We start from the raw sequence: 23,730 nt of genomic DNA, 5'->3' as shown, positions 1-23,730 counted from the left end.
CATACATTAAATATTTACTTTTTCAAATTGTCTCAAATTTCGTTGTCGTTATGGGTCTGATGTGTGTAAGATTATTAGAAAAAATGACATCAGTTACAAATTAATGTTGAGAAAGTGGTCTGAATATTTTCTGAAGTCATCCTAAAAGACTGACCTAACCATTACATCTGTTACAACCTCTGACCTTCAGAGATGATCTACTAGTTATTTACATATCCCAACTCAGTGGGCATGCTGCAATAAACTGCTTCATAACAGACTTAAAAAGTTTTAACAAGAGGTAGAAAAATATGGCAAATATACACAGTTTCATTGATTTACATTTGGTTAAATGTAGGATCTGTGTGTGGATCCATATTCTAGTGGTAAAAGTCCCAGATCCTTGAACACATGCGGCACCACAAGGGGGAACGAAGTTTAATACCAGTCTCCGCCCTTGACCTCCGTCTCCACATGCATCCACCCTTTTCCTCTGTCTACTTATGATTCCAACGATTGACAAAATCCTTGAAAAACAGAAATATTTACGAGTCCGTTTCCACTCTCCTGAAGTAGGCATGTGAGTTCTCCTGAACAGGTGATCAGACACACTAAAACCTCCAGGTCCCAAACCTTTCTTGCCCGACGAGTCAAAATCGGAATATTCTGCTACTCTGTCGTTCACTACATCAGTCCGAGACTGTCACCACTGACGTTTTTTGTGACGTCGAAATGTTGTACAAATCATGTCAACCTAATCAGAATCAAATCATTTTCGAAATGCTAATTTAACCACAAGTTCTGGCTGTGATAACCAATTTATTTCTGTGACCAATCAAAACGGTTAGAAAGCGTGTATTAAAAATCAATAGAGGTACCCTAATCCAGACTCATTGCAGAGAACAAACACGTTTGTGGGCGGAGCGTTTGGCCAGTGCAAGTTTGGGTACCCAGACTGATATAATCCTTCTTTGGTCCCGAAGGGAAACAAATAACGACATGATCTACAAAGAACCCGGTGTGGTGTTGGGCAGGGGACTGTCATGCTGAAGAGAAGCTCATGATACAGGCATCTCTCATGGCAGACCGGGCCGTTCTCAGTGATTCCGTCTCCTTCTGCAGCTCCCTCAGTCTCTTCTCCATTTCTGAGCAACGGGAGAGAAATCACATTCATTTACAAAGCCCTTTTTACATCAGCAGTTGTCACAAAGTGCTTTTACAAAACACCCAGCCTGAAACCCCAAGGAGCAAACAACAAGAATGTTGAAGCACAGTGGTTAGGAAAAACTCCCTAAAAGGGACCAACATTTTGGAAACCTAGAGAGGAACCAAGCTCAGAGGGGTGACCAGTCCTCTTCTGTCTGTGCAGGGTGAACATTTTAAGAGTACAAATTGTAATAATTAGTAAATGCATTTGGGTTGTATCCAGAGTCTATAAATCCTAAACAAGGTCAGAAACATGACCAGACGGACAAGGACAGAGACAACTGGGTGGAGGGGGCTGGTTATCAGACTGGCAGCTGAAATCGTCAGGTATCGTCTTGATCTGCAACACAGCCAGGAGGACTTTGGACAGTGGCAGCAACGAGTCTTTAGAGCCTGGTACTCGGGAGGTGTGGGACAAGATCTCATGTCCTCCTAGCATGGCATTAGAGTGGCATCTTTCCTCCAGGACCCATGTCTGCTGACAGGACACCGCCGAGGTTGGCACGCGTGACCAAGCAGGGCACTTCAGTAATACCAGCATATGGTTGTAGCGCCCGTCCTCAGACTGCAGTGTCCGAAGACAATGAAAGTCCAGCAGCCCGCCGTCCCCTGGTTCTGACGGCCCGCCGTCCCCTGGTTCTGACGGCCCGCCGTCCCCTGGTTCTGACGGCCCGCCGTCCCCTGGTTCTGACGGCCCGCCGTCCCCTGGTTCTGACGGCCCGCCGTCCCCTGGTTCTGACGGCCCGCCGTCCCCTGGTTCTGACGGCCCGCCGTCCCCTGGTTCTGACAGCCCCTCCCTAAAATATCCAGACCAACTCGGCTCTGATGACATGTTCGCTCATTTGTATGAGGTGATGTAGAAACAGCTTACTTCAACCCCTAATTTAACCAAAGTTCAGTGAGATTCTCATCTCTTTAGCTATGACTAAAGTCCAAATAGACAAAGTTTAAAAGATGTTTAATTTTTTTAAATCCATCACTGTGATGTAAGCTATACTTACAATTTGAAAACTACTAAAGCTAATCATCCAGTTTATAAATCACTGCCGTTCAGACCGATAAATGTTTGACGGAAAAATCTTTGAATTGTTTGAAAGGGAAGAGGAGGTTCCACCCATGTTTGGCACACATTTCCGGTTCTCAAACAGCTCCACCAGAACCTAATCAATCATTACTAAATATTTTTGTTCTGAGTCTGTGATTAGGTAGTCATGGTTACGCACCAGGATTCCAATATGGAGGAGCAAAGGGTTAAACGCACTACAACAATTGTAAATCATGGGGCAGGTGAATGAAATACATCACCTTGGTCTCTCTTAGCAAAGATGTCTGGCAGCATCCCAGAAGCCTCCAGCACTTTCAGGGTGAGGTTGAAATCTGTGAACAGATTTTTTTTAAATGTTCATAAGTCTAAGCAGACAACAAGGAGGCGCTCCCAGTGGAAAGGGGCCGTCATTTTTGTTACTATCTTTCCCTTTTCTGATCCTGTGCTACAATCAGAAGTTTCCTTAATCATCAGCTGGACTTCAGCCAATCAGGTACCGTCAACTCTTGAACTGAGTAGCTTCCTATTTAATGACAATCTTTCGGATTAGCCCCGCACCCAGAATATTGAATACTCATTCAAATCAGTAGTCTCAGCAGAGTCCCGGTCAGCGCAATGTACTGGACTGGTATCACTTACCATCCTCGCTGGCCTGTTGGGATGTGATCCGTTCAGTGATTATGCTGAGGCGTGAAGCGAACTCTGAGAAGACAAACTGTGTGCAGCCTGCCTGGTGGCACTTGGCGAAGAACTGTGCAGCTGGACTCAAACCGGACCCAGAGCCAGACCCAGATGAGCCAGGGGGCCCCGAACCATCGGGTGACCCAGAACCACAGCTGGTGTCTGGGGAAAACATGTTTTGGACCAGGAATGAGGGAATATTGGATGTTCTGACTGGTAGGTTGACCAGAGATAGCCCAATAAATTATTATATCTCAAACTAGTTTAGTACATACACTAGCAATAAATCCTAAACATCGAATATATCAAGAGACCGTCCACACCTACCGGTCTGTTCCGGGAGAACAGGGTCTAGTTGTTCCACTTTGATAATGGACAGATGTCTCTTGGAGTCCTGAACAGAAGAAAAGAGGAGGTTTGACTCAAACCGTTTGAGTATAAGGAATAGCAAAAGTAGACTAAGTTCATGCCTGGTAGCACATGGACAGATGTTCAACTATTAAAAGTTGGGTGTGGAGCACAATGGGATAAAAACTGGAAGAGAAAAACCTCATTTCATCACCACGTTCCATCATGTGTCAACTCACCTCCCCGTTATCAGTGTGAAACGTTGGTCCTTCAAGTCCATACTGAAACTCAAACTGCTCTGGGGCCCCCACTACAGGCACAAGGCGGTGAGAAACAGATAAAAGGTTTCTATGATCAGCTAAAAGCTCACGTATACAGAACATCTTACAATGATAATGTGATATATATAAAACACATAGAAATTATACCAACCTTCTGTCAAGGCTACCAGAGAGGCATTTTCATTGTCCCTGGAGAAAAAGAGAAACAAAATGAAACCCACAAACTATCACAACCTTGAAAATGTCTTGGACATTAGAATTGTGAAATCAAACATCAATAATTAAAAAGTTTAAATATGTTTCTGAGAACAATTCTTTTAGAGAGAATCTAAAAGATGGGGCCACTGTTTTATCTAACAATTTACAGGATACCCACTTTGACATCTCCCTCTTGGGGCGCAGCTCTTCTTCCTCATCCTCGTCATGAGTGCTCTTAGATAACGTTTTCTCCACTTTTACCGTTGATTCTTTTTTATTGTATTTCAATGACTGAAGAAAAACAAATACTAATCAACAAGGGCACTTTTTCCAATTGAAGCAAGCATATTACATTTCCACTACCAAATCTATACAGAAACACATAGCTTGGCTGTTGTATACAAAATACTATAGCTTGAAAATAAAATTACGACCACGTAGGCTTTTTGTATGGTTTTGTAGTTTAAAGTTATATATTTTCCAAAATAATTACTTGCGTGATGGATGATAACGATAAAAGCTATATACACTGCTAATAGTTTGTTTTACTACCTAAAGCGACCACTTCAAAGCCTGGTGTTTGTACCAAATGTGGTTTAACATGCAGATAATTTAGTATTTGTGTTTTTGCATATTCGACAAACGCGCCTTTACTGGATATACTTCCGCGCTGTGCTCCTTTTAGCGCCCCTTTCCATTCCTATTAATGCCTTTTCTACAATCACAGACTTTTCCTTTATGTAGGTTGTATAATATTTTGGACTACGTAAACTAGGCAGCTTTTCAATTTTTTTAATCGTCTTTAATCGTCTGTTAATTCCCTTTAATGATACATCTTTAGTTCTGAGACCCCTTATGGTTTGTCTTTATTATACATGCTATCAAGCATACATGGCTTTCCAAAACAAACATTTTCAGGCAGCATAAAAAGCTAAAATCTGCTCATTTGTTTAGTGGAAATATAATGTATTATTAACTTATGATATAGCTTTAAGCACTGCATACAACCTGAACTAGACACAGGCTTTTATTTGAGCCAAGCATCTATTAAAATACTTGCTTTTTTCCTCCCACCACCTAGAAGTCTAGCCCTCTTCTGATTCACCTCAGACAAACGCTGAAGTTCGACTTTCTGACTCCGCCATTCTCTCACTCGTTTTGGATCTACTCCAAAATGCCTGGCTGTTGCCTCGCCTGAATTTCGCTCTCCAAATTTGATCACTGCCATCTTGAATTTGATGTCGTGTTTTCTTCTTGGAGGCGCCATGCCTTACAATAATGAATTTAGACCCGGCGTTTATTAGATACATTAGTGAATGGTGTGCCAAACCCCGGAAATTAAAAGGGACTGACTATTTTGTTGTCAATAATTTTAAAACGAGTTTTTGGCAGTTCAAAATACTCCACGCATTGCTCTGTTGCTTTTGTCTTGTTGTCATCGCCTTGTCTGAAAACACTTTTCTAATTATTTGATTATGTATGCTACCGCCCTTTCAGATGTCGAGATTCCAAATGCCTTATCCTTCCACTATTGCAACCTCGTTTACACCTGAAACTCCCGCGACAGTGTTTACATTTTGCCACCGAAGCTTCTATTCTGTCGAACCTGCGCCGCGCATTTGAACCAACGCTGGGAAAACTTGGCGTAGACATTTTATGAATGAATAGCATCAGTGGAAAACTTGACTATATAAATGTATATGACGCCGCCCGATCGAAAAGGATACTAGCGACTGAAATACGTTTTACCATATACCGTATTAACAGCATTTGTGGTGAAACTAAATCCTGCAATTAAAAATACTGACACCGTGAAAGAGTAAATACGGTACAACCTGATCCAGCGAAGCCGATAAACTTGTAGACCAGTCCACAGATATCAAACACATTTAATGTAGTTACGTAATATCCCCGGCTAATAACTATATAAAACACTTACATGTGTCTTACCTCTAGCGATATCCATAAGCTCTTGCTGTGTTTTGATATGTCTTAACGACAGATGATGGATCCTTTCTAAATGGTTCAACATGGATGTTGTGCTACCGCTCGTCCGCTTCAGAACAGCTCCACACATCTTGCATGTCACACTTTCGAACGAGATTTCATTGAAATATCTCCAAGTGTGACTTCTATATTTTTTACGGTCTCTGATTGTACTTTCCATGTCTCACAGCGTCAATTTTATTTCAAGTAATGGAAATCTCTCTTGAAATAGCTTCAGTTGCTACCAACCTAGAATTCTGGGTTAGACTGATATATCATTGCGCATGCGCGATACTTGAACTGACGAATTTCTTCGCTCCACTTTGCTGACACCTCAAAGCACATTTTGGACACAATAAATCAATGATTACTCTTTACAGTAGCCAACTTTCACACGAGCACCTTAACATAACCTCGTATGCATGTATGTCTGCCAAGCACACCCCAAAGATCATTACTGTCTCTAAAACAATACATCGGTAGAACCCGACTGCAAACCGCAATTTGGAGATTGTACCCTCCCCCAACCCGAACCGCATGGACGAGAACTGCAACCCGACCCGAGATATAGACAATAAGTGTACATGTTAAACTAGCTCTTATGCACTACAGTCCGCTACTGTCCAACCAATAGCCGTCTTACCGTACATCTCCCAATGTGTTTTTTCAAGCTGGACGTGCCTGTTCTTTGACTATCATAGCTTAACACCCGTTTGCACTTTTTGCAAGCTGCGAATCCATCCACATGTTGTTTCTCAGCGTTTATGATTATTCCAAAATGATTCCAAACATTTGATTTAACCCGTGCTCTGTTTTTCACAATTCTGAGCTCCCTATTTTTAATTTTTTCAGTCAAATTCTGGTTTTCCGTGGTATGCTTTTTGATTTCCATTTTTTGTTGTTGTTTTTATCTTATTTATGTGGCGCACCGGTAAACTAACGCTGCAGGTTCAAGAGTGTTGTCCTTTGGATAATGGTAATTGTGATTCAGTTGTTGTCGCGTTTCCCTGCTCAGACGTCGCACGCACCGACCAATGGTGGCCTGCGTCGTCATCGATTGTGTATACCTCGTCATCTACTGCCAGATTGCTATAGCGCTTGATGTGGTTAGCCGGTACTTAAATAACGTATCCAGGCATTGTAAGATCTGGCATGTGTCAGCAGGGTCTGAGCAAAGGAACGCGTTATTTGTGGCCGCTGCAATTTGTTTAATGCGTGCAAAGAAGTTCACTAACAAAGGTTCCTATAGCTCAGGTGTAAGCGTCTTATACACAGTCCAAATAACATTTAGCAATAAAAAAAACATTTTTTTTTTGGGCATCCCAACCTGGTTGCCACCCATATACACACATACACAGAGAGGGTTCCACACTCTAAAAAGAAATACTGGAACAAATACATTTTCATGGAATACAAACAAGCGGGCAAACCAGGAATTGTCACAAAACATTTACTGGATGTTTTTCTTCTTGCTTTTGCCAGTCAAAGGAAGAAATAAACAAAATATACCAAGGAAAGAAGAGCAAAGTTCCTCAATATGCCCCCCCAGAAAATAATTAAATTCTGTGCTTGCTAAACCAGAATGGTAAATCTGGGAGGGGTCTCTCCGTCTTGGATTTGCAGTGAAGTCTTTATATATCAACTGTGATTTATGTTCGTAGTGGATTGATTGCAGTTAGAATATAACCAGAAGTGCAAATAGAAGTGGGCAGGAAATTTACAAATATTAGATATAGTGTGTTACAAGTGGAATGTATAGATTTACAATGAGTGCAAATACAGTACAAATGGCAATTCTAAATGAGCAATGAATGCAAACATGGGTGGTATTAAATATATGTATGCACAAGTGGGAAATGAATGGTTGTGCGATGAGGCAAATGCAAGTAAACATTTAAATTCTGACTCTGCAAATAAATACAGTGTCAGAGTCCAGTACAACAAGGGAGTAGTGAACAAGGTCCTTGAGAGGCGGTACTAAGCTGTGGGCGGGTTGGTATGGTTAGTGATGAGATGGGTCACAGAGTTCAGCAGGGTTACTGTAGATGGAAAGAAACTGTTCCTGAGCCTGCTGGTGCGGGAACGAAGAGACCTGTACTGCCTGCCTGATGGGAAGAGGGCAAACAGATGGTAGGGGGGCAAACCAGGCATGGGTGTGAAGGGTCTCTGATGATGCTGATGATGATAATTGTTGTTGATCAGCTGACTTTTAGATTACGATAAACCCTACCTGTAATTAAATGAAAATATTATTCAAAAATATACTGAGAATTTTTCATCCAAAAATAGTTCTCAGAAATATTGTCACCTCTGCAGTCAACTTCACATGCATCCTCTCCATACCGAGATAACACCCAGGCATATAATGTTGATGAGGAAATGCGTATACAAACTTTTCTTAATTGCAGCATGCTCTGAGGAAGCATCGGGGCTGCATATTTGCTTATGTCATGCTTGATGATGATTGGACCAAACAAAAACATGGGAAAAGATCTCAGTTCTATTCAAAAAACGCCCAACCAGTTTGAACTGGTGTGTCTGGGATTATTTAATCTCCTGGATGTTTTAGTCCACTGAAATTAAAAATACTTTTCATTTAAATCTAGATATTTTTCCTAGGTCAATTCAGTTATTTTCCCATACTGTAGGAAATGTTTTTTGTGACACACACACAGACAATTATTTTGGTACCCTACAGGATCGTAAAGCATGTATGTGTATGCACCCCCCCCCCACCCACAGACACCCACATTTACACACCCACACATACACATACACACATTTACCCACCCACACAAAAACAACACACTTTTACACACCCACACAGAAGCAGATAATAACCTGTACTACCAGTGCTTTAATAGAAAAAGAACAGTGCGAGAGCAAACAATATCTACATACACATGATGACTGCTTTACAACAAACAAGTCCAGACCTCATGGTGGTTTCTGCATCGTTAACAAAAGACAGATCCACAGCACATATGGATGAGAACACCTTAACGATTACAGGAAGCTACATCACCACCACAGTCATGTTCAATACATATCCGAAAGACTTTCATCTGTAGGCATCTTACGGGGACAGAAGACTAACGACAATGAATGCCGTGACTTATCTGTCTGAACCACAGACAATATATGGTGCTGGACAGGATATCCTATTTACGAAGACGAGAGAGAGAGAATGTAAAATCACAGGGATAGAAAGACTTAGGATGTAACATCATCACGGAATAACAGGAGTCCTTCTCTTCCCTTGACTTTCTAATAAACGGTAACTGTCCATTACTCAAGTGGCCTTCGAAAGAGATGAAACAGTAAGGAAGTCGTCGTCATGGTAACATATATGAGGCGACTAGTAGCATCTAGAGGGCTAAACATGTCATACATATTGTCCATTGCATTCATTATCTTTTATTTACAATAACATTATATTTGAAAAATACCAGCTATTTGTAGACAATCTAACGCACTACGTTTCAGACTGACAGCATGTGATATAGTCCTTACAATTGTCTTCATGAACATGAACCATGTCTTTAACCCTATTGCAGGTACAGGGGTTCATTGTAGAATTAGGATTTTAATTAATACTAGAATGCTTTTGTCAGCAGCAGGGCTGGCCCTAGGCATTAGTGACATAGGCATTAGTGCTTAGGGCCCCCAACCGCTAGGGGGGACCAACCGCTAGGGGGGAGGGAGCCCCCAAATAAAATTTTGATTAGGGCCCCCAAAAGGCTAGGGCTGGCACTGGTCAGCAGGAATGATGAATGAACCAGCACATTGGCCGGGTCACCCGAACCTCCGACCTCCAGATTGGCAATAAAATATATAATAATTTGAGGTGGGTTGGATGTTTTTCTGCAGGTCTGGGGCCTCCAGACACTAGAATGTGAAGGAAATATGATTCAAAACTACAAAAATGTATCTCAGCCTCATGGCAAAATTTAAACAACTGAATGACGAGCTATAAAACAACTAGGTTTTCTCAATGCAATGGCTAAATGTGTACAATTACAGGACTGTCAGCTTCATGTGTAGAATAGCCATACAAAACTAGTAATTTCTTCTCTGCGCCATGGCAAAATATGCTGACATTTAATAAGTTAGCTATTTTCTTAACAAAAATACAAATAAATATTAATAATAAAATAAAAATTGGAGGTCGGTGCCCCTGGGCTCCAAATGAATCTCAGGTCCCGTCTTCAGTTGGTTGTAGTGTCACTGATTCTAGCCACCCTGGAATCAGCGGAACCTTCTGCCACCCTTAACAAGACAAAGAGCCAAGCTGACTGCAGATCTATGTCTAAACCCCCACCTTCTCATCCTGTGGATAAACGGAGGGAGCTGCTGGCCTCCCACAATGCACCAGGTCTTTCCAACTACACCCAGGCGCTGGAGTCCATCCTCCATAATAACACCACTCAAATAGACTGGTCACTGCAACATTGAAATTGGGTAAAATCTTCTGCTGGCATCTTCTTGAAGACCAACGTCCTAAATCCGGAGGCTTGCCTCTGGGGAAGGAGGGGGGCATTTGGGTTTGGCTGATAGGAGAAAGTGCTGTCTTGCTGGGGGAACCACCAGCTGTGCCGGACGATTTGGGTCTGGACAGGCCTGTTCCAGCCAGTGAAGGGGAGCAGGCTCAGGGCTTAATGTCAGACAAGCTGGTGTAGGTCTCACAGAAGCTGGAGGAAGTGCTGAGGTTCCCAGACCCGCTGCCCTCTGGAATACATACGCACAGGTGAGCAGAGGTTAGAGGTCATACACACAGGTGAGCAGAGGTTATAGGTCACACGCACAGGAGAGCAGAGGTTAGAGGTCATACGCACAGGTGAGCAGAGGTTAGATGTCACACACACAGGGGAGCAGTGGTTAGCGGTCATATGCACAGGGGAGCAGTGGCTTGGGATAAAATGTAGAGGGGAACAGAGTTCAGAGGTCACACCCACAGGGGAGCAGAGGTTAGAGGTCACACCCACAGAGGAGTAGAGGTAACACATGCATGCTTCTACCTAGACAGAAAAAAACGCTGTTTAACCTGAGCTTGTGAGAGACTGGCAGGACTTGGACTGTCCAATCAGACTGAGGAGGTTTGCTGCAGCCACCCAGCCCTCCTGTCTAGTCCTCAGGTTCTTCACCAACCTTCACCGACATTGAAACACACAATCCAGATCAGCTCTTTTCTATGTGTTACCACGCTATGACATCATGATCAGTTTACATTTCAGCCCTTTAGCTCACCACTGTCCGTCTTCTCCCTCTCTGATCAGGTGCACTGTTTCACCGTTTTTGACTGACAGGTCCTGGGCTCCGCCCATCTCATAGTCAGACACGACGGTATACTTCCCAGCATGCTGCACGCAGAAACAAAGTGTCAGATTGGATGTGGATTTCTGTTCGCATTGCTGGCTCCTCTGGGCTTCAGCCTGGGTATCTGCAAGCACTTTGTGACAGCTGCTGATGTAAAAAGCCCTTGATTGATTGGTTGTCAACACCCGTCACTCACCAGTTTCTTCCCCCCCTCGTCCTCGGGGTCGGAGTTCAGGGGCTCCTCGGTGCTCGAGTACCCGTCCTGGGCGTCCAGGGAGAGTGAGCCCTTGGTCCAGCCTGGCAGTGGGAGGGAGAGATGGCACATGTGGGGTCATGTCTAAAACACAGCCGGACAGGTGAGGTACAATGAGAGCTGAGACTGGGTGGGTCGACCCCTAGCTGGACCACAGTGCCAGAGAACAGGAATCAGTTGAGTGGAAACACACCCTGTCGGGACTAGAAGGGAACACGCTAATGTCCAAGAGATGTCAGATTCTTTTTTCAAACATACCCTCTTTTCTCTCCATGTTTCTGGTTGCCAACAGGACCCTGCAGTGTTGCCTCTTTGCAGCACTTCCTAGTGGGCTTGCAGGAGGTTAAAAATCTGTCCACCAGGAAGTTACAACCACAGTTAACTTGCAGGCTCTGGACTCACAACGACGACGAGGTGGTAAAGTCTGGGGCCCTTTTGCGCCACGGTCGATATGCGACTCCTCGCCACGGTCAGTAGGGGGCGTCGTGGGTTGCAGTGCATTAAACCACCATGGGGGCCGTGCTTTCCCAAACCTTAAGTTAACCCCTAACTTGCTGCATTAGTTCTCCTAACCTTTCATTAGTTCTCCTGTGTGATTTCTCCTAATGTTAACCTTGTTCTCCTAACCTGCAGCGTTAATACTTAATACTTCTTCAGAAATTAGCGGAATCCCCTCTAGTCAAAACCCACTGATCTGGTGATACTACTTTGGTGCTGGACCATGCAGAACCGCAAACACTAACAACCAGGAAGCAGACTGTGTCTCCATAAAAGGATCAACAGATGTATGTTTAAGTGGTCACACATTCTCACAGGCAGGGAAGTGTCCAGGCAGTGAGAAAGACGAGAGACAAATCTCTCAGTGAAATGTGGCAGCCATTTTGTGATGACCACTCATGTTAATCCAGTCTAAACCGGTCCAGTCCAGTCGGATCCTGTACGGTACCTCTCTTCTTGGCCTGTAAGAGACTAGAGGAGCTGAGCCATCTGACTCTGCCCAGGTGGAGAGGAGCGTGGGGGCCTGGGTCTGAGAGACAAACACCACAACAATGAAACACGGTCAAAGAGTACGGGCCAAACCACGACCAACGACCAACCATGGTTACTATGACTGCGGTTGCAGGCAGGCGACACCCTGTCAACCATGGTTACCATGACGCTGAGGAGAAACTGACATCCGTATTTGAATATGATCCAGTGCAGTGACAAGACGGATGGAAACATTATGGGATGTTGTACCTTTAAAGCCGAACGGAGTGGGATCACTCTTTATCTCATGACGTTTGGTTTTATGGTCGGGGCTCGTGAGAGATCCTATCCATCCACACAGAGAGAGGGATGAAAGAGGGATGAGAGAGGGAGGGAGGGAGGGAGGGAGAGAGACAGGGAGAGGAATAGAGAGATGGAGAAAAGGAGGATGAGAAAAAGAGAGGAAAAAGCAAAATGCTGAAATAACACACACCAATAGTAGTAACAAGGTCTTTAGAGGGAAGGTTCCAGAATGCAGGGAGCTGTGGGCATACGAAAGAAGCACTACATTAAGAGCGCTATTCAATCAAACCCGTATTGCAGTGTTTACTCTCTGTTTAGGTTGAACAAAGACCATCCATAAACATTGTTCAATAATATGTTATTCTGTGCACTGATATTTTTACCTTTCAGTACACAGCATACTGGCACAAATTGCAAGTGAACAAAGGATCTACTTCTACAGGGATCTACTTCTACAGGGATCTACTTCTACAGGGATCTCCTGAAAGCTACAGCTTCCACTAAAGCTATGGGGCAACGTTCACTACCTAGGCTCTACTCTATGGTCTTCAGCTTAATTGTCCAGTACCTGGCGGGGAGAGGGGCATCCTGGGAAAAGTTAAGCTTTTATTGTCAGGAGGTGAGAGCTCTGTGGAAGGAAACGAGCTATTGGTTTAACCTGTCCTGTCGCCGGCTACAGATTTTACTTTATAAAGTAGCTTGTTTTACATGAGTGCTACGGCGACTCCTGGTGGACGTCCAGGGCTATTACCTTTGCTGAAGTTGCTGAAGCCCTGCAGGGTAAAGCGCTTTTTAGCTGATCTGTCTGATGTGGGACTGGTCACGGCCTCGTCTAGGCCAGGTTAACAAGGGGAGCACGGGAGACAGAGCAGGAAGCGGGAGGGAGAGGAGTGTCAGGTGAGGAAGAAGAGAACCCCCGGGGGAGGTGTACAAGACATAAAAGATGGGACAGAAGTGATGAGAGAAAAACATGAAAGAAAGAGATGCAAGTAAAGAGGAGACAACAAATGATGTAGGACAGAAGTGAAGAGAAAGATTATTATCTCATCAAAGAGAGAAGCTAATATAATATAAAGTGTAAAAGTCTCAAAGTAAGTTTCAGTTTAGTTCACCATCATTTGGGATGAAACAATGGCTTTAGGAAAGTGTTAGAAAACGGTTGTGTTAGAAAACGGCGAGGTTAAGGAATGGCTTTTAAATTAACATTGTTATATAACTCTCCCCCCTCACCTTTGGTTTTTGGAGAGGAGGAGGAGTTAGCGTCGGGACTGCTGGGTTCTCCCTTCTTCTCCTTCATGCTCCTATCCCCTCTTCGGAACGGACTGAGGAGGCAGGAGGATCATACAGGTCAGATTAGCATGTTTTTGCCAGAGATTCAGTGTTCTGGGTTTGCCCTGACTCTGTGATTGGTCAGTACGGGTCAGGTGACTGACCTGAGGCCCACAGGTCCTCCAGTGATGGATGGGTACTGGAAGGTTCCGTCTGAGGGCTTCTGTTGGCTGGCTTCTGGAACGTACGCAGGGAGATCAACTACAGTCTCACGGCACCATCACCAGTTAATGTAACAGTTACCTGCATAGCTACGATATAACGTTAATATAAACTATAGTTATAATACACTCGTAGAACGACGACAGGCTCTTGGACTCCAGGTTTGTCACAGACACTCTACCTCTATACGCTTCCAACTGGGTCGTCAGAACCTTCCGGATCTCATTCACCCACGTCGTTTTTACCTCAGTTGTTGGGGCCTGAAATTTAACAAGACACATTCATGATGTTATTTAAGTAGAGTGAGCCTGAGGTGATTTCCGTATGTAATTGACATTTGAAGACATGTGGTCGTTGTTTCGGATCCCACCTGGACTATGTACACCTCCTCTCGCGAGTTGCACCAGACCTCAAACTTCTTGTTGTCTCCTTTGGCGTTCTCGGTGATGCCCACAGCACTCATCTGGTAGAACATTGGGTTCAGGTAAATGTTAGCTTTGGAAAGCTCCATTTTAACTCACTTGTATTAATGATCATTACACTTGCAGGTTTGATCCACTACAGGCCGACAGGCAGGCAGATGAGCAGGCAGGCAGACAGGCAGAGAGATGAGCAGGCAGGCAGACAGATGAGCAGACAGGCAAGCAGGCAGGCAGGTGAGCAGGTAGGCAGACAGGCAAGCAGGCAGGCAGGCAGACTCACACTAAGCGACTGCTTGAAGCTGTAGGAGGGGGCCTTCTCGTAACCCTCTCCGTTCTCCTCACGTCTCTTGCAGAACAGCAGGGCCTTCTCATGCAGGAACAGATGTCTCTGCATGGGCTTGAAGCGGGCAAGGTCCTTGACCTTAGCATGACCTTTCTTGTGTTCCGTCCACACACTGAACGATCCCTGCATCAACAGCCGTCCCAGGTCACCCAGGTGGCCCTATCAGGAGGAGAGGTCACAGGTCAGAAGACCAGGAGGAGTTCATTTTATGTCCACAGCATCTCTAATATGAACATGTTGAAACACGCCCTTATGCTGACCTGCTGACAGTATGGAGGGAATACGCAGGACATTTCATGCATTATTAAGCTGTGATGAACTCACATCATATCCAGTGATGGCGATGAGGTGCATGGAGTCGTTTACGGCCTTCAGGATACCCAGGATGGAGGTCAGAGCCTCCTGGAGGTCCTCTGACCCCTCACACCCCTTACTGTACTTCAGCAGCTCCTAACACACACAGACACGGAATAACACACACACAAACAGAGAATAAAACACACAGACACACACATTGAGTTGACATATGACAGTCGACAACAAAACCTTAGGAATTATAAGGACATAAATGCTCTGAACTTGAGGATCGTGAGACAGATGATTCCACCTTCAACAGGAGCTGGTACTTCGTGATCCTCTGCACGGGTTTCAGGAGATAGGAGTCCAAGCCCAGTTTATGTTCCAGCTTCTTCTGACACTCCTGGTCCAGATGACGATAGGAAGCAGACATCATTAGTAGACAATCACTCTTACCTCAGGACCAGAGAACTTTCTGTCTTTGGTTTTGACTTTTGAGAGATGTTTCGGGTGTGTACCTGGAAGAAGGCACAGTCGGAGCATTGTCTCCACAGGCTCTCGGAGCGAGGCTTATTCTGACAGTACTTCTCATAAATCTGCAGGTCTGTCATCTGATGGAGTACAAAATCAAGAGTAATAAGAATGGTGTGAAGAGGAAATACCTCTACTACAATCAACCTAGATGATTGAGATGTTTTTCTATTCTTTATTGGACAAACAAATCTGAGAAAGATGAAAGACTTTATGAAAGAGTAGTGGGCTGGATTTGGACCCATGCTGTAGCAGTACATGTGGGCTGGATTTGGACCCATGCTGTAGCAGTACATGTGGGCTGGATTTGAACCCACGCTTTAGCAGTGCATGTGGGCTGGATTTGAACCCACGCTGTAGCAGTACATGTGGGCTGGATTTGAACCCACGCTGTAGCCGTGCATGCGGGCTGGATTTGAACCCATGCTGTAGCCGTGCATGTGGGCTGGATTTCAACCCACGCTGTAGCAGTACATGTGGGCTGGATTTCAACCCACGCTGTAGCAGTACATGTGGGCTGGATTTGAACCCACGCTGTAGCAGTACATGTGGGCTGGATTTGAACCCTCCCTGTAGCAGTACATGTGGGCTGGATTTGAACCCTCCCTGGAGCAGTACATGTGGGCTGGATTTGAACCCTCCCTGTAGCAGTACATGTGGGCTGGATTTGAACCCACGCTGTAGCAGTACATGTGGGCTGGATTTCAACCCACGCTGTAGCCGTGCATGTGGGCTGGATTTCAACCCACGCTGTAGCAGTACATGTGGGCTGGATTTCAACCCACGCTGTAGCAGTACATGTGGGCTGGATTTGAACCCTCCCTGTAGCAGTACATGTGGGCTGGATTTGAACCCTCCCTGTAGCAGTACATGTGGGCTGGATTTGAACCCACGCTGTAGCAGTGCATGTGGGCTGGATTTGAACCCACCCTGTAGCAGTACATGTGGGCTGGATTTGAACCCTCCCTGTAACAGTACATGTGGGCTGGAGGCAGCGGATTAGATCACTGGATCCCCTGAAGGATACATGATATTACAGATTAATCTCAGAACACTCACCCTCTCCAGAAAGCACCGACCCACCAGTTCCGGGCTGTCTTGGTACTCTTCCAACTCCCTCAGGAAAGTCCTGAAAAACCCAAATCATTCAACTCACTGTGTTTTAAACTGAATATCATGGTTAGTTGATAACTGGAGTCAGGAGTGTTAGCTGAGGCAAAGAAGGCAATGAGGTCCTCGAGGTTTTGGCCTTCCCTTCTCCAGTACAATGCCTAACGCCTGGCAGTTCTAGCACCTCGTAAACTCCCTTTTTAACCACAGGAGAAGCCCATTCACCTCTTGTGGAAGTGGTAGATCTCTGGCATGTTGCCAAACAGAACATCCTTCTTGTTTTGCAGAGGAGCGGGGATCAGGCTGGACATGGCTGGGTTGTCCATCTCTGAGGCATAACCCTGGAGGACAGACAAGGATGACTGATCTTGGCCCAGTTTGTTGACCAAGCAGCAGTAGTTGAACTCAGGATGTGGATAATGTAAGCTGGTCGTAGATCTGTTATATAAAACCCACCTGAAGAACACAGAGGAGCTCTTCCACATAGGCCCTCTCTGTCTCCAACAGTTCATTCATCACATGTCTACAGAGAGATGGGGAAAGGGAGGGGGGAGAGAGGACAGGGGAGGGAAGAGAAGAGAGAGCAGAGGACAGGGAATGAAAAGAGACAAAGCAGAGGACAGGGAATGAAAAGAGAGAAAGCAGAGGACAGGGAATGAAAAGAGAGAAAGCAGAGGACAGGGAATGAAAAGAGAAGAGAGAGCAGAGGACAGGAAATTAGAAGAGAGAGAGCAGAGGACAGGGAATGAAAAGAGAGAAAGCAGAGGACAGGGAATGAAAAGAGAGAAAGCAGAGGACAGGGAATGAAAAGAGAGAAAGCAGAGGACAGGGAATGAAAAGAGAGAAAGCAGAGGACAGGGAACAGAAGAGAGAGAGATTACAGTTCAGATGTTCTACAGGCAAAACATACTGATGGCATAGCGTTTTACATGATAACATCAGACAAAACACACACAACCAAGTGGAACTTACTTTCTGAGGATGGCCAGGTTCTCGTCCTCTTCTGACAGAGAGGTACTTCTATTCACCAGCTGACCTTCGACCTGAGAATACAGAACAGTGTCCTGCTAAAACTTCTGGAGCAACAGGCTCACTGGACACTGTGCATACTGACACAACCAGGGAAAGACCAGAGCAAGAGGAACATCTGCGGACCTTCCTACAGCCAAGTCCGTTCACAGAGTCCCCTTCTGAGCAGCTCTTCTCCAGAACTTTCTTTGCTAAAGCAGAAAGAGAGAGATTGAGGAGTGTTAAGACATTAACTGTAGTGAAAAGAAAAACATTAATTCAGGACAGCAAAGCCTTTGTTTGTAGCACATAAGCAAATGTGGTATATGAAAAAGGTGGCATTCAGAGTATATGTACATATTAGTTTATCGGGACGTGGTTTGTCAGGACGTGGTTTATCGGGACGTGGTTTGTCGGGACGTGGTTTGTCGGGACGTGGTTTGTCTGGATGTGGTTTATCGGGACGTGGTTTGTCAGGACATGGTTTATCGGGACGTGGTTTGTCAGGACGTGGTTTATCGGGACGTGATTTGTCTGGATGTGGTTTGTCGGGACGTGGTTTGTCGGGACTTACCAGGTGAGGACAGTGGAGACTTAATAAATGCTTCAGGTCTTGGGGCCACAGGCTGGACTGGTCTGGTCTGTTTGGCTGCAAGCTTCTTCAGACTGATCCTCCTCTTCTCAAACATCTCTTGTACGGACACCTGTTTCTGGAACACCTTCTCTACTTGGTCCTGAGAGAGGAACCGAGAAGAGAAGGGAAAGAGGTAGGGAAAAGAGAGGTGAGGAGGTGAGGAGGTGAGGAGGTGGCCATGAGGAAAGGTGAGGACCAAGGACCAAATGAATCGTGGTCTGTCACAGGATGGTAGTTGTGCCACATCTTTTCCTTGAAATGAATCACATAATGATTACACATTGGAATGACTTGAATCCAGGCCTGAACGCATGTCTGATCTGTGGATCTCCTTACCCTTAACTCCTGGTTGATCACCGTCTCGTAGTCCTTGTAGATGTTACTAGGATCAGTCAGTTGGTTTTGCTCTGCTGTTTCCAGGTAACGTTCAATCTCCTGCAGGGCTGACTCTGCCCCGTCATGTGACTGACATTTGTCTACAGGCTGAGAGGCCAGCAGGTAGACCCCTTTGTCACACCACATAGATGCCTGGGAGAATAGCACACGTGTCAAAGGTGCTTACAGGTTTGTGGTGTGTGTATATCTGTGTTTGTGTGTTTCTCTGTGTCTCACCCTCTCCAGACTGCGATGCAGCTCCATGGCTCTCAGCAGGTGGTCTTTTCGTGCCTGCAGGCTGGCGCTCAGTTCCTCACTCAAAGCTCGGAGCTCCCTGCATTTGGGCTGAATGGAGTCCTCTGCATAGTGAGAGTTCAGGATCAACTGGTCACCTTCATTGGCCAGAGCCTGGGTTTGGTCCAACACCTCCTGTAAAGAGAAAGAAAGCGAAAAGAGAAATGGAAAAAGAGGGAGGAAATTGGGAGATGATTATAGCAATTTATTTGATCATACCCTCATAATTTCATAATATTTTCAATCATCAATTTACTTACGCAGACTCTTTCCTCATGGCTGCTCAGCTCGCGAAAGATGTGATCGGCATGTGCAGGGCTTATTCCCACCTCAGAGAAAACTGTCAGTCTCTCTGCCACTTGGTCCAGCTGACCCCTCACCTGGTACAGCATAACAGCCATTAGAAGACTTACAGTTTTCATATGAACAACCAGGCCATTATACACATTATAAACCGGTTGTGCACACCTGTCTTGCCTGAGAAATAACCATGACCCAGAAATCCATATTCCCTATTCCTTAGCCCTAAACAAAACCCCTAACCAAACTTCTATTCTTAAACTTAACCTAGCCCTAAAACCTAAAACTCTAATCCTAAGCCTATCAAGGTGTTTTGTTCTCAAGTGTAACTAGTGTGTGTGTGTATATCTGTGTGTGTGTGCATGTGCATGTGTGTGTGTTGTGTCCCTCACCTCTCTATAATTGTGTTCGAAGTGGCGAAGCTGCAGACACTGCTCCAGCTTGGTCTTATGTCTCAACCAGAACTCGTCAAATGCCCGCTCTGTCTCATCCAACTGGGACAGCAACCTGAGAGACAACAGGGATGAGAGAAAGGGAGGACAGAGAAGGAGGTAAAAGTACAGAAATATGGGGAGAGAAGGATGGAGAAATGGTTGAAATGGGGAGAAGATCAGGGGAATAGAGGAGAGACATTTGGACATGATCCTCTGTGTTGTGAGGTTAAAGGTTAAATGTTTTCTAACCCCAGAGTTGTAGATTACCAATGTGGGTTTTAAACCCAGAGATGTAGATTACCAATGTGGGTTTTAAACCCAGAGATGTAGATGACCAATGTGGGTTTTAAACCCAGAGATGTAGATGACCAATGTGTGTTTTAAACCCAGAGATGTAGATTACCAATGTGGGTTTTAAACCCAGAGATGTAGATGACCAATGTGGGTTTTAAACCCAGAGATGTAGATGACCAATGTGTGTTTTAAACCCAGAGATGTAGATGACCAATGTGGGTTTTAAACCCAGAGATGTAGATTACCAATGTGGGTTTTAAACCCAGAGATGTAGATTACCAATGTGGGTTTTAAACCCAGAGATGTAGATTACAAATGTGTGTTCTAACCCCAGAGATGTAGATGACCAATGTGTGTTCTAACCCCAGAGTTGTAGATGACCAATGTGTGTTCTAAACCCAGAGTTGTAGATGACCAATGTGTGTTCTAACCCCAGAGTTGTAGATGACCAATGTGTGTTCTAACCCCAGAGATGTAGATGACCAAGGTGTGTTCTAACCTCTGTACGGTGGCAAAGTTCTCTAGTTCGTCCTGGTTCATGTTGTGTTCCGGGTCTCTGGCCACTGGTTCATTTATACTCTCCAACAGTGTGTTGCCTTGTTCCAGAGCCAGCAGCAGATCCTCCTGGAGACACACACACACAACATAAGACAGCTACCCACGACGACAGGGAAGCTTAGGGGTTAGAAAACGTGACCTAAAAAGTAGCAAAATCAGCCTTCTGTCCCGGAAACAAGGCAGGTTGTTGCTGACACCTTGATCATGTCCTTCCTGTTGGCATGTGCTGCTAGTAGGTGGGTGGTTCCCTGGATGTCATTGGGTAGTTCAGTCTCTGCTAGTTCGGTTCCAAACGACTGCAGGATCTGAGCTGTACTCTTCACCATCAACGCAAAGCCTTCAATGGCCTAAACACAAATGGATAAAACACAGATGTAAACACCCTGATAGATAAAACGAAGGAACAAAAACAAATACCAGATGCATGCTGGGAGTGGCCTGTTGGCTTACGGACAGCCATGATGTGTCCAGTGTGACTGGATGTTGTGTTGTGGCACATAGAACATGGACACCGACAATCAACTGGCACAGAGGTCCTTGTTCAGTCTGTGGGGACATGTTTGCCCGGTTGCCAGTCGCTTGGCAAACTCTGTCAGCAGCTCAAATATTTTCTCCTGTATGAAGTGTGTCCGCAGGCATCGAACTTGAAGCTGAATGTGTGTGTGTGCTGGATGTGTGTGTTTGCTTGATGTGTGTATTTGCTGGATGTGTGTGTTTGCTGGATGTGTGTGTGTGCTGGATGTGTGTGTTTGCTGGATGTGTGTGTTTGCTGGATGTGTGTGTTTGCTGGATGTGTGTATTTGCTGGATGTGTGTATTTGCTGGATGTGTGTGTGCTGGATGTGTGTATTTGCTGTATGTGTGTGTGTGCTGGATGTGCGTGTGTGCTGGATGTGTGTGTTTGCTGGATGTGCGTGTTTGCTGGATGTGTGTATTTGCTGGATGTGTGTATTTGCTGTATGTGTGTGTTTGCTGGATGTGTGTGTGCTGGATGTGTGTATTTGCTATATGTGTGTGTGTGCTGGATGTGTGTATTTGCTGGATGTGTGTGTGTGCTGGATGTGTGTGTTTGCTGGATGTGTGTATTTGCTGGATGTGTGTATTTGTTGGATGTGTGTATTTGCTGTATGTGTGTGTTTGCTGGATGTGTGTGTGCTGGATGTGTGTATTTGCTATATGTGTGTGTGTGTGCTGGATGTGTGTATTTGCTGTATGTGTGTGTGTGCTGGATGTGTGTGTTTGCTGGATGTGTGTGTGTGCTGGATGTGTGTGTTTGCTGGATGTGTGTGTGTGCACTCACAGTACGGTGTGAGATCCACCTCTCATGGCAGTACTCCTGCGTTCCTCCCAGCTCGATGGTCAGCTGGGTCCGGTTGATGTAGGAGTGCAGCTCCGTCACAGAGCTCAACATGATCACCTACACAACACAACCCTTTAAAAGGTTGTCTCCAAACGTGTGTGTGTGTGTCTGTGGCCGCGTGTTCATTTGTGTTAGGGGGTCTGTTTGTTCATGTGTAACTGGCTGTCTGTACGTACCGGAACCTTCATCTTGAACTCGTCTTTGTTGAACTTGAACATGATGTCTGACAATGTCCTCTGGAATAAGTTGGTGGGCCTTAACACCAAAACCAACTGCAGGTTCCCTGGGAACGAACCCTACACAAACACAAGCACGCACACACACAAATTAGTGAAAGGCAAAAGGACTGCATGTACAATGTAGTAGCTATCACATACACTAGTTTGTATAGGGGGAGAGATAAACAGCTATGGTCAAGTGAAAACCCCAAAAGAATAAGGTTAGTCTGCGCACACACACACACACACATCCTCCTCTCTGTCCACACATCCTCCTCTCTGTCCACACATCCTCCTCTCTGTCCACACATCCTCCTCTCTGTCCACACATCCTCCTCTCTGTGCACACATCCTCCTCTCTGTCCACACATCTTCCTCTCTGTCCACACATCTTCCTCTCTGTCCACACATCCTCCTCTCTGTCCACACATCTTCCTCTCTGTCCACACATCCTCCTCTCTGTCCACACATCTTCCTCTCTGTCCACACATCCTCCTCTCTGTCCACACATCCTCCTCTCTGTCCACACATCCTCCTCTCTGTCCACACATCCTCCTCTCTGTCCACACATCTTCCTCTCTGTCCACACATCCTCCTCTCTATCTACACATCCATCTCTTCATATATTCATCCATCTCTCTACACATCTGCCTATTTACACATCCATCTATCTCTCCCCACATCCATTTAACATCAAGCTGAGAGAGAAAAACAGAGAAAGAGAGTAGTGAAGAGGGACCGCCTGAACATCTGCTGGCTGTATTTTCAAAAAGTATGTGAAAAATAGGGAGATAAGAGAGTCTTTCGAGCATCTTTCCTTTGTCCAAACGTGATGTGGGGAGAACACTGGTTTGATCCTAATTTCCTCAGATCTATCATCTCTCTGCCTGATGAGTGTCTGTCCCTGAGACGTGGGACGCCCAGCTCTCAGTCTGGCCCTGCCTGTCCGTATGCTTGTAGGTGTGTGTGTAGTAGGGGTTTACATTCTCCCCCTTAAGGCAGTTTGGATATTAATCCCTTTTCCCTGACACACGTGACACCTCCTGCCTGCCAAACCCCCTTTCCCTCAGGCTGAGTGTGGGGGACAGTTTCTCACACACACACACACACACACCAATTACTTACTGCGATACGGAGCAGTGTCCCTTTGACAGCTGCCCATCGGTCCTGCCGACGGTCGATGACCAGGATGAAACCTGCTCCTGTTGCAGACAGACTGGAAAAAGAAGGAGACGGGTCAGCACTGGACCACACTGGACCACAGAGACCGGAATATGGTCAGCATCAGACCACAGCTGGACCACAGAGACAGGAATATGGTCAGCACCAGACCGCACCAGACTGAACTGGACCACAGAGACAGGAATATGGTCAGCAGCAGACCGCACTGGACCACAGAGACAGAACACGACCAGATAATAAATAGTGACCCAGAATGATGACAGAGAATACAAATGACAATCAAATACTAATTATATCCACTACGATACTGCCTCT

At 45.4% G+C, this 23,730-nt stretch overlaps 2 protein-coding genes across 15 annotated transcripts in view; both read right to left on the bottom strand.

The window, feature by feature from the left end:
- Window positions 1–42: 42 nt before the first annotated feature.
- On the bottom strand, window positions 43–6,662 carry LOC105016622. 7 transcript variants are annotated; one of them, XM_010880573.5, is made up of 8 exons: window positions 6,368–6,662; window positions 3,917–4,029; window positions 3,692–3,729; window positions 3,499–3,569; window positions 3,239–3,305; window positions 2,870–3,073; window positions 2,491–2,562; window positions 43–1,124 (listed from the first exon to the last, which is right to left on the bottom strand). In XM_010880573.5, exons 1-8 carry the CDS (start codon window positions 6,614–6,616, stop codon window positions 1,021–1,023), a joined length of 918 nt encoding a protein of 305 aa, XP_010878875.3. In that variant the 5' UTR covers window positions 6,617–6,662; the 3' UTR covers window positions 43–1,020. The 7 variants fall into 7 exon arrangements, with proteins under 7 accessions (XP_010878875.3, XP_010878871.2, XP_010878874.1 ...); XM_010880569.5 differs by lacking the exon at window positions 6,368–6,662 and adding an exon at window positions 5,678–6,349; XM_010880572.5 differs by lacking the exon at window positions 6,368–6,662 and adding an exon at window positions 5,689–6,346.
- A 1,899-nt stretch (window positions 6,663–8,561) lies between these two features.
- The window catches only part of mcf2lb (mcf.2 cell line derived transforming sequence-like b), a 41,553-nt gene continuing 26,384 nt past the window's right edge, over window positions 8,562–23,730 (bottom strand). For 4 of the 8 annotated variants that reach the window (XM_029113651.2, XM_029113649.2, XM_029113650.2 and 1 more), the window contains exons 4-33: window positions 23,359–23,449; window positions 22,192–22,311; window positions 21,956–22,072; window positions 20,854–21,003; window positions 20,598–20,722; window positions 19,763–19,877; window positions 19,331–19,450; window positions 19,014–19,205; window positions 18,738–18,929; window positions 18,342–18,501; window positions 17,915–17,979; window positions 17,732–17,802; window positions 17,216–17,282; window positions 16,985–17,100; window positions 16,709–16,778; window positions 15,637–15,729; window positions 15,429–15,521; window positions 15,146–15,271; window positions 14,759–14,980; window positions 14,427–14,519; window positions 14,238–14,316; window positions 13,999–14,071; window positions 13,796–13,887; window positions 13,317–13,397; window positions 13,134–13,193; window positions 12,533–12,607; window positions 11,237–11,337; window positions 10,972–11,084; window positions 10,769–10,872; window positions 8,562–10,452 (exon numbers count right to left, since the gene is read on the bottom strand). In XM_029113651.2, coding sequence (XP_028969484.2) covers window positions 10,373–10,452; window positions 10,769–10,872; window positions 10,972–11,084; window positions 11,237–11,337; window positions 12,533–12,607; window positions 13,134–13,193; window positions 13,317–13,397; window positions 13,796–13,887; window positions 13,999–14,071; window positions 14,238–14,316; window positions 14,427–14,519; window positions 14,759–14,980; window positions 15,146–15,271; window positions 15,429–15,521; window positions 15,637–15,729; window positions 16,709–16,778; window positions 16,985–17,100; window positions 17,216–17,282; window positions 17,732–17,802; window positions 17,915–17,979; window positions 18,342–18,501; window positions 18,738–18,929; window positions 19,014–19,205; window positions 19,331–19,450; window positions 19,763–19,877; window positions 20,598–20,722; window positions 20,854–21,003; window positions 21,956–22,072; window positions 22,192–22,311; window positions 23,359–23,449 — 3,256 coding nt within the window. In that variant the 3' untranslated portion in view covers window positions 8,562–10,372. The remainder of the gene's footprint in view (window positions 10,453–10,768; window positions 10,873–10,971; window positions 11,085–11,236; window positions 11,338–12,532; window positions 12,608–13,133; window positions 13,194–13,316; window positions 13,398–13,795; window positions 13,888–13,998; window positions 14,072–14,237; window positions 14,317–14,426; window positions 14,520–14,758; window positions 14,981–15,145; window positions 15,272–15,428; window positions 15,522–15,636; window positions 15,730–16,708; window positions 16,779–16,984; window positions 17,101–17,215; window positions 17,283–17,731; window positions 17,803–17,914; window positions 17,980–18,341; window positions 18,502–18,737; window positions 18,930–19,013; window positions 19,206–19,330; window positions 19,451–19,762; window positions 19,878–20,597; window positions 20,723–20,853; window positions 21,004–21,955; window positions 22,073–22,191; window positions 22,312–23,358; window positions 23,450–23,730) is intronic. The other 4 variants (XM_034286916.1, XM_034286917.1, XM_034286918.1 and 1 more) reach the window with 4 other exon arrangements.

The sequence above is a fragment of the Esox lucius genome, chromosome 16 (genome assembly GCF_011004845.1).
Source record: "Esox lucius isolate fEsoLuc1 chromosome 16, fEsoLuc1.pri, whole genome shotgun sequence".
Classification (NCBI taxonomy): Eukaryota; Metazoa; Chordata; class Actinopteri; order Esociformes; family Esocidae; genus Esox; species Esox lucius.
Note: the sequence above shows the minus strand (reverse complement) of the source record. Positions and strands in the feature narration are given on the sequence as shown.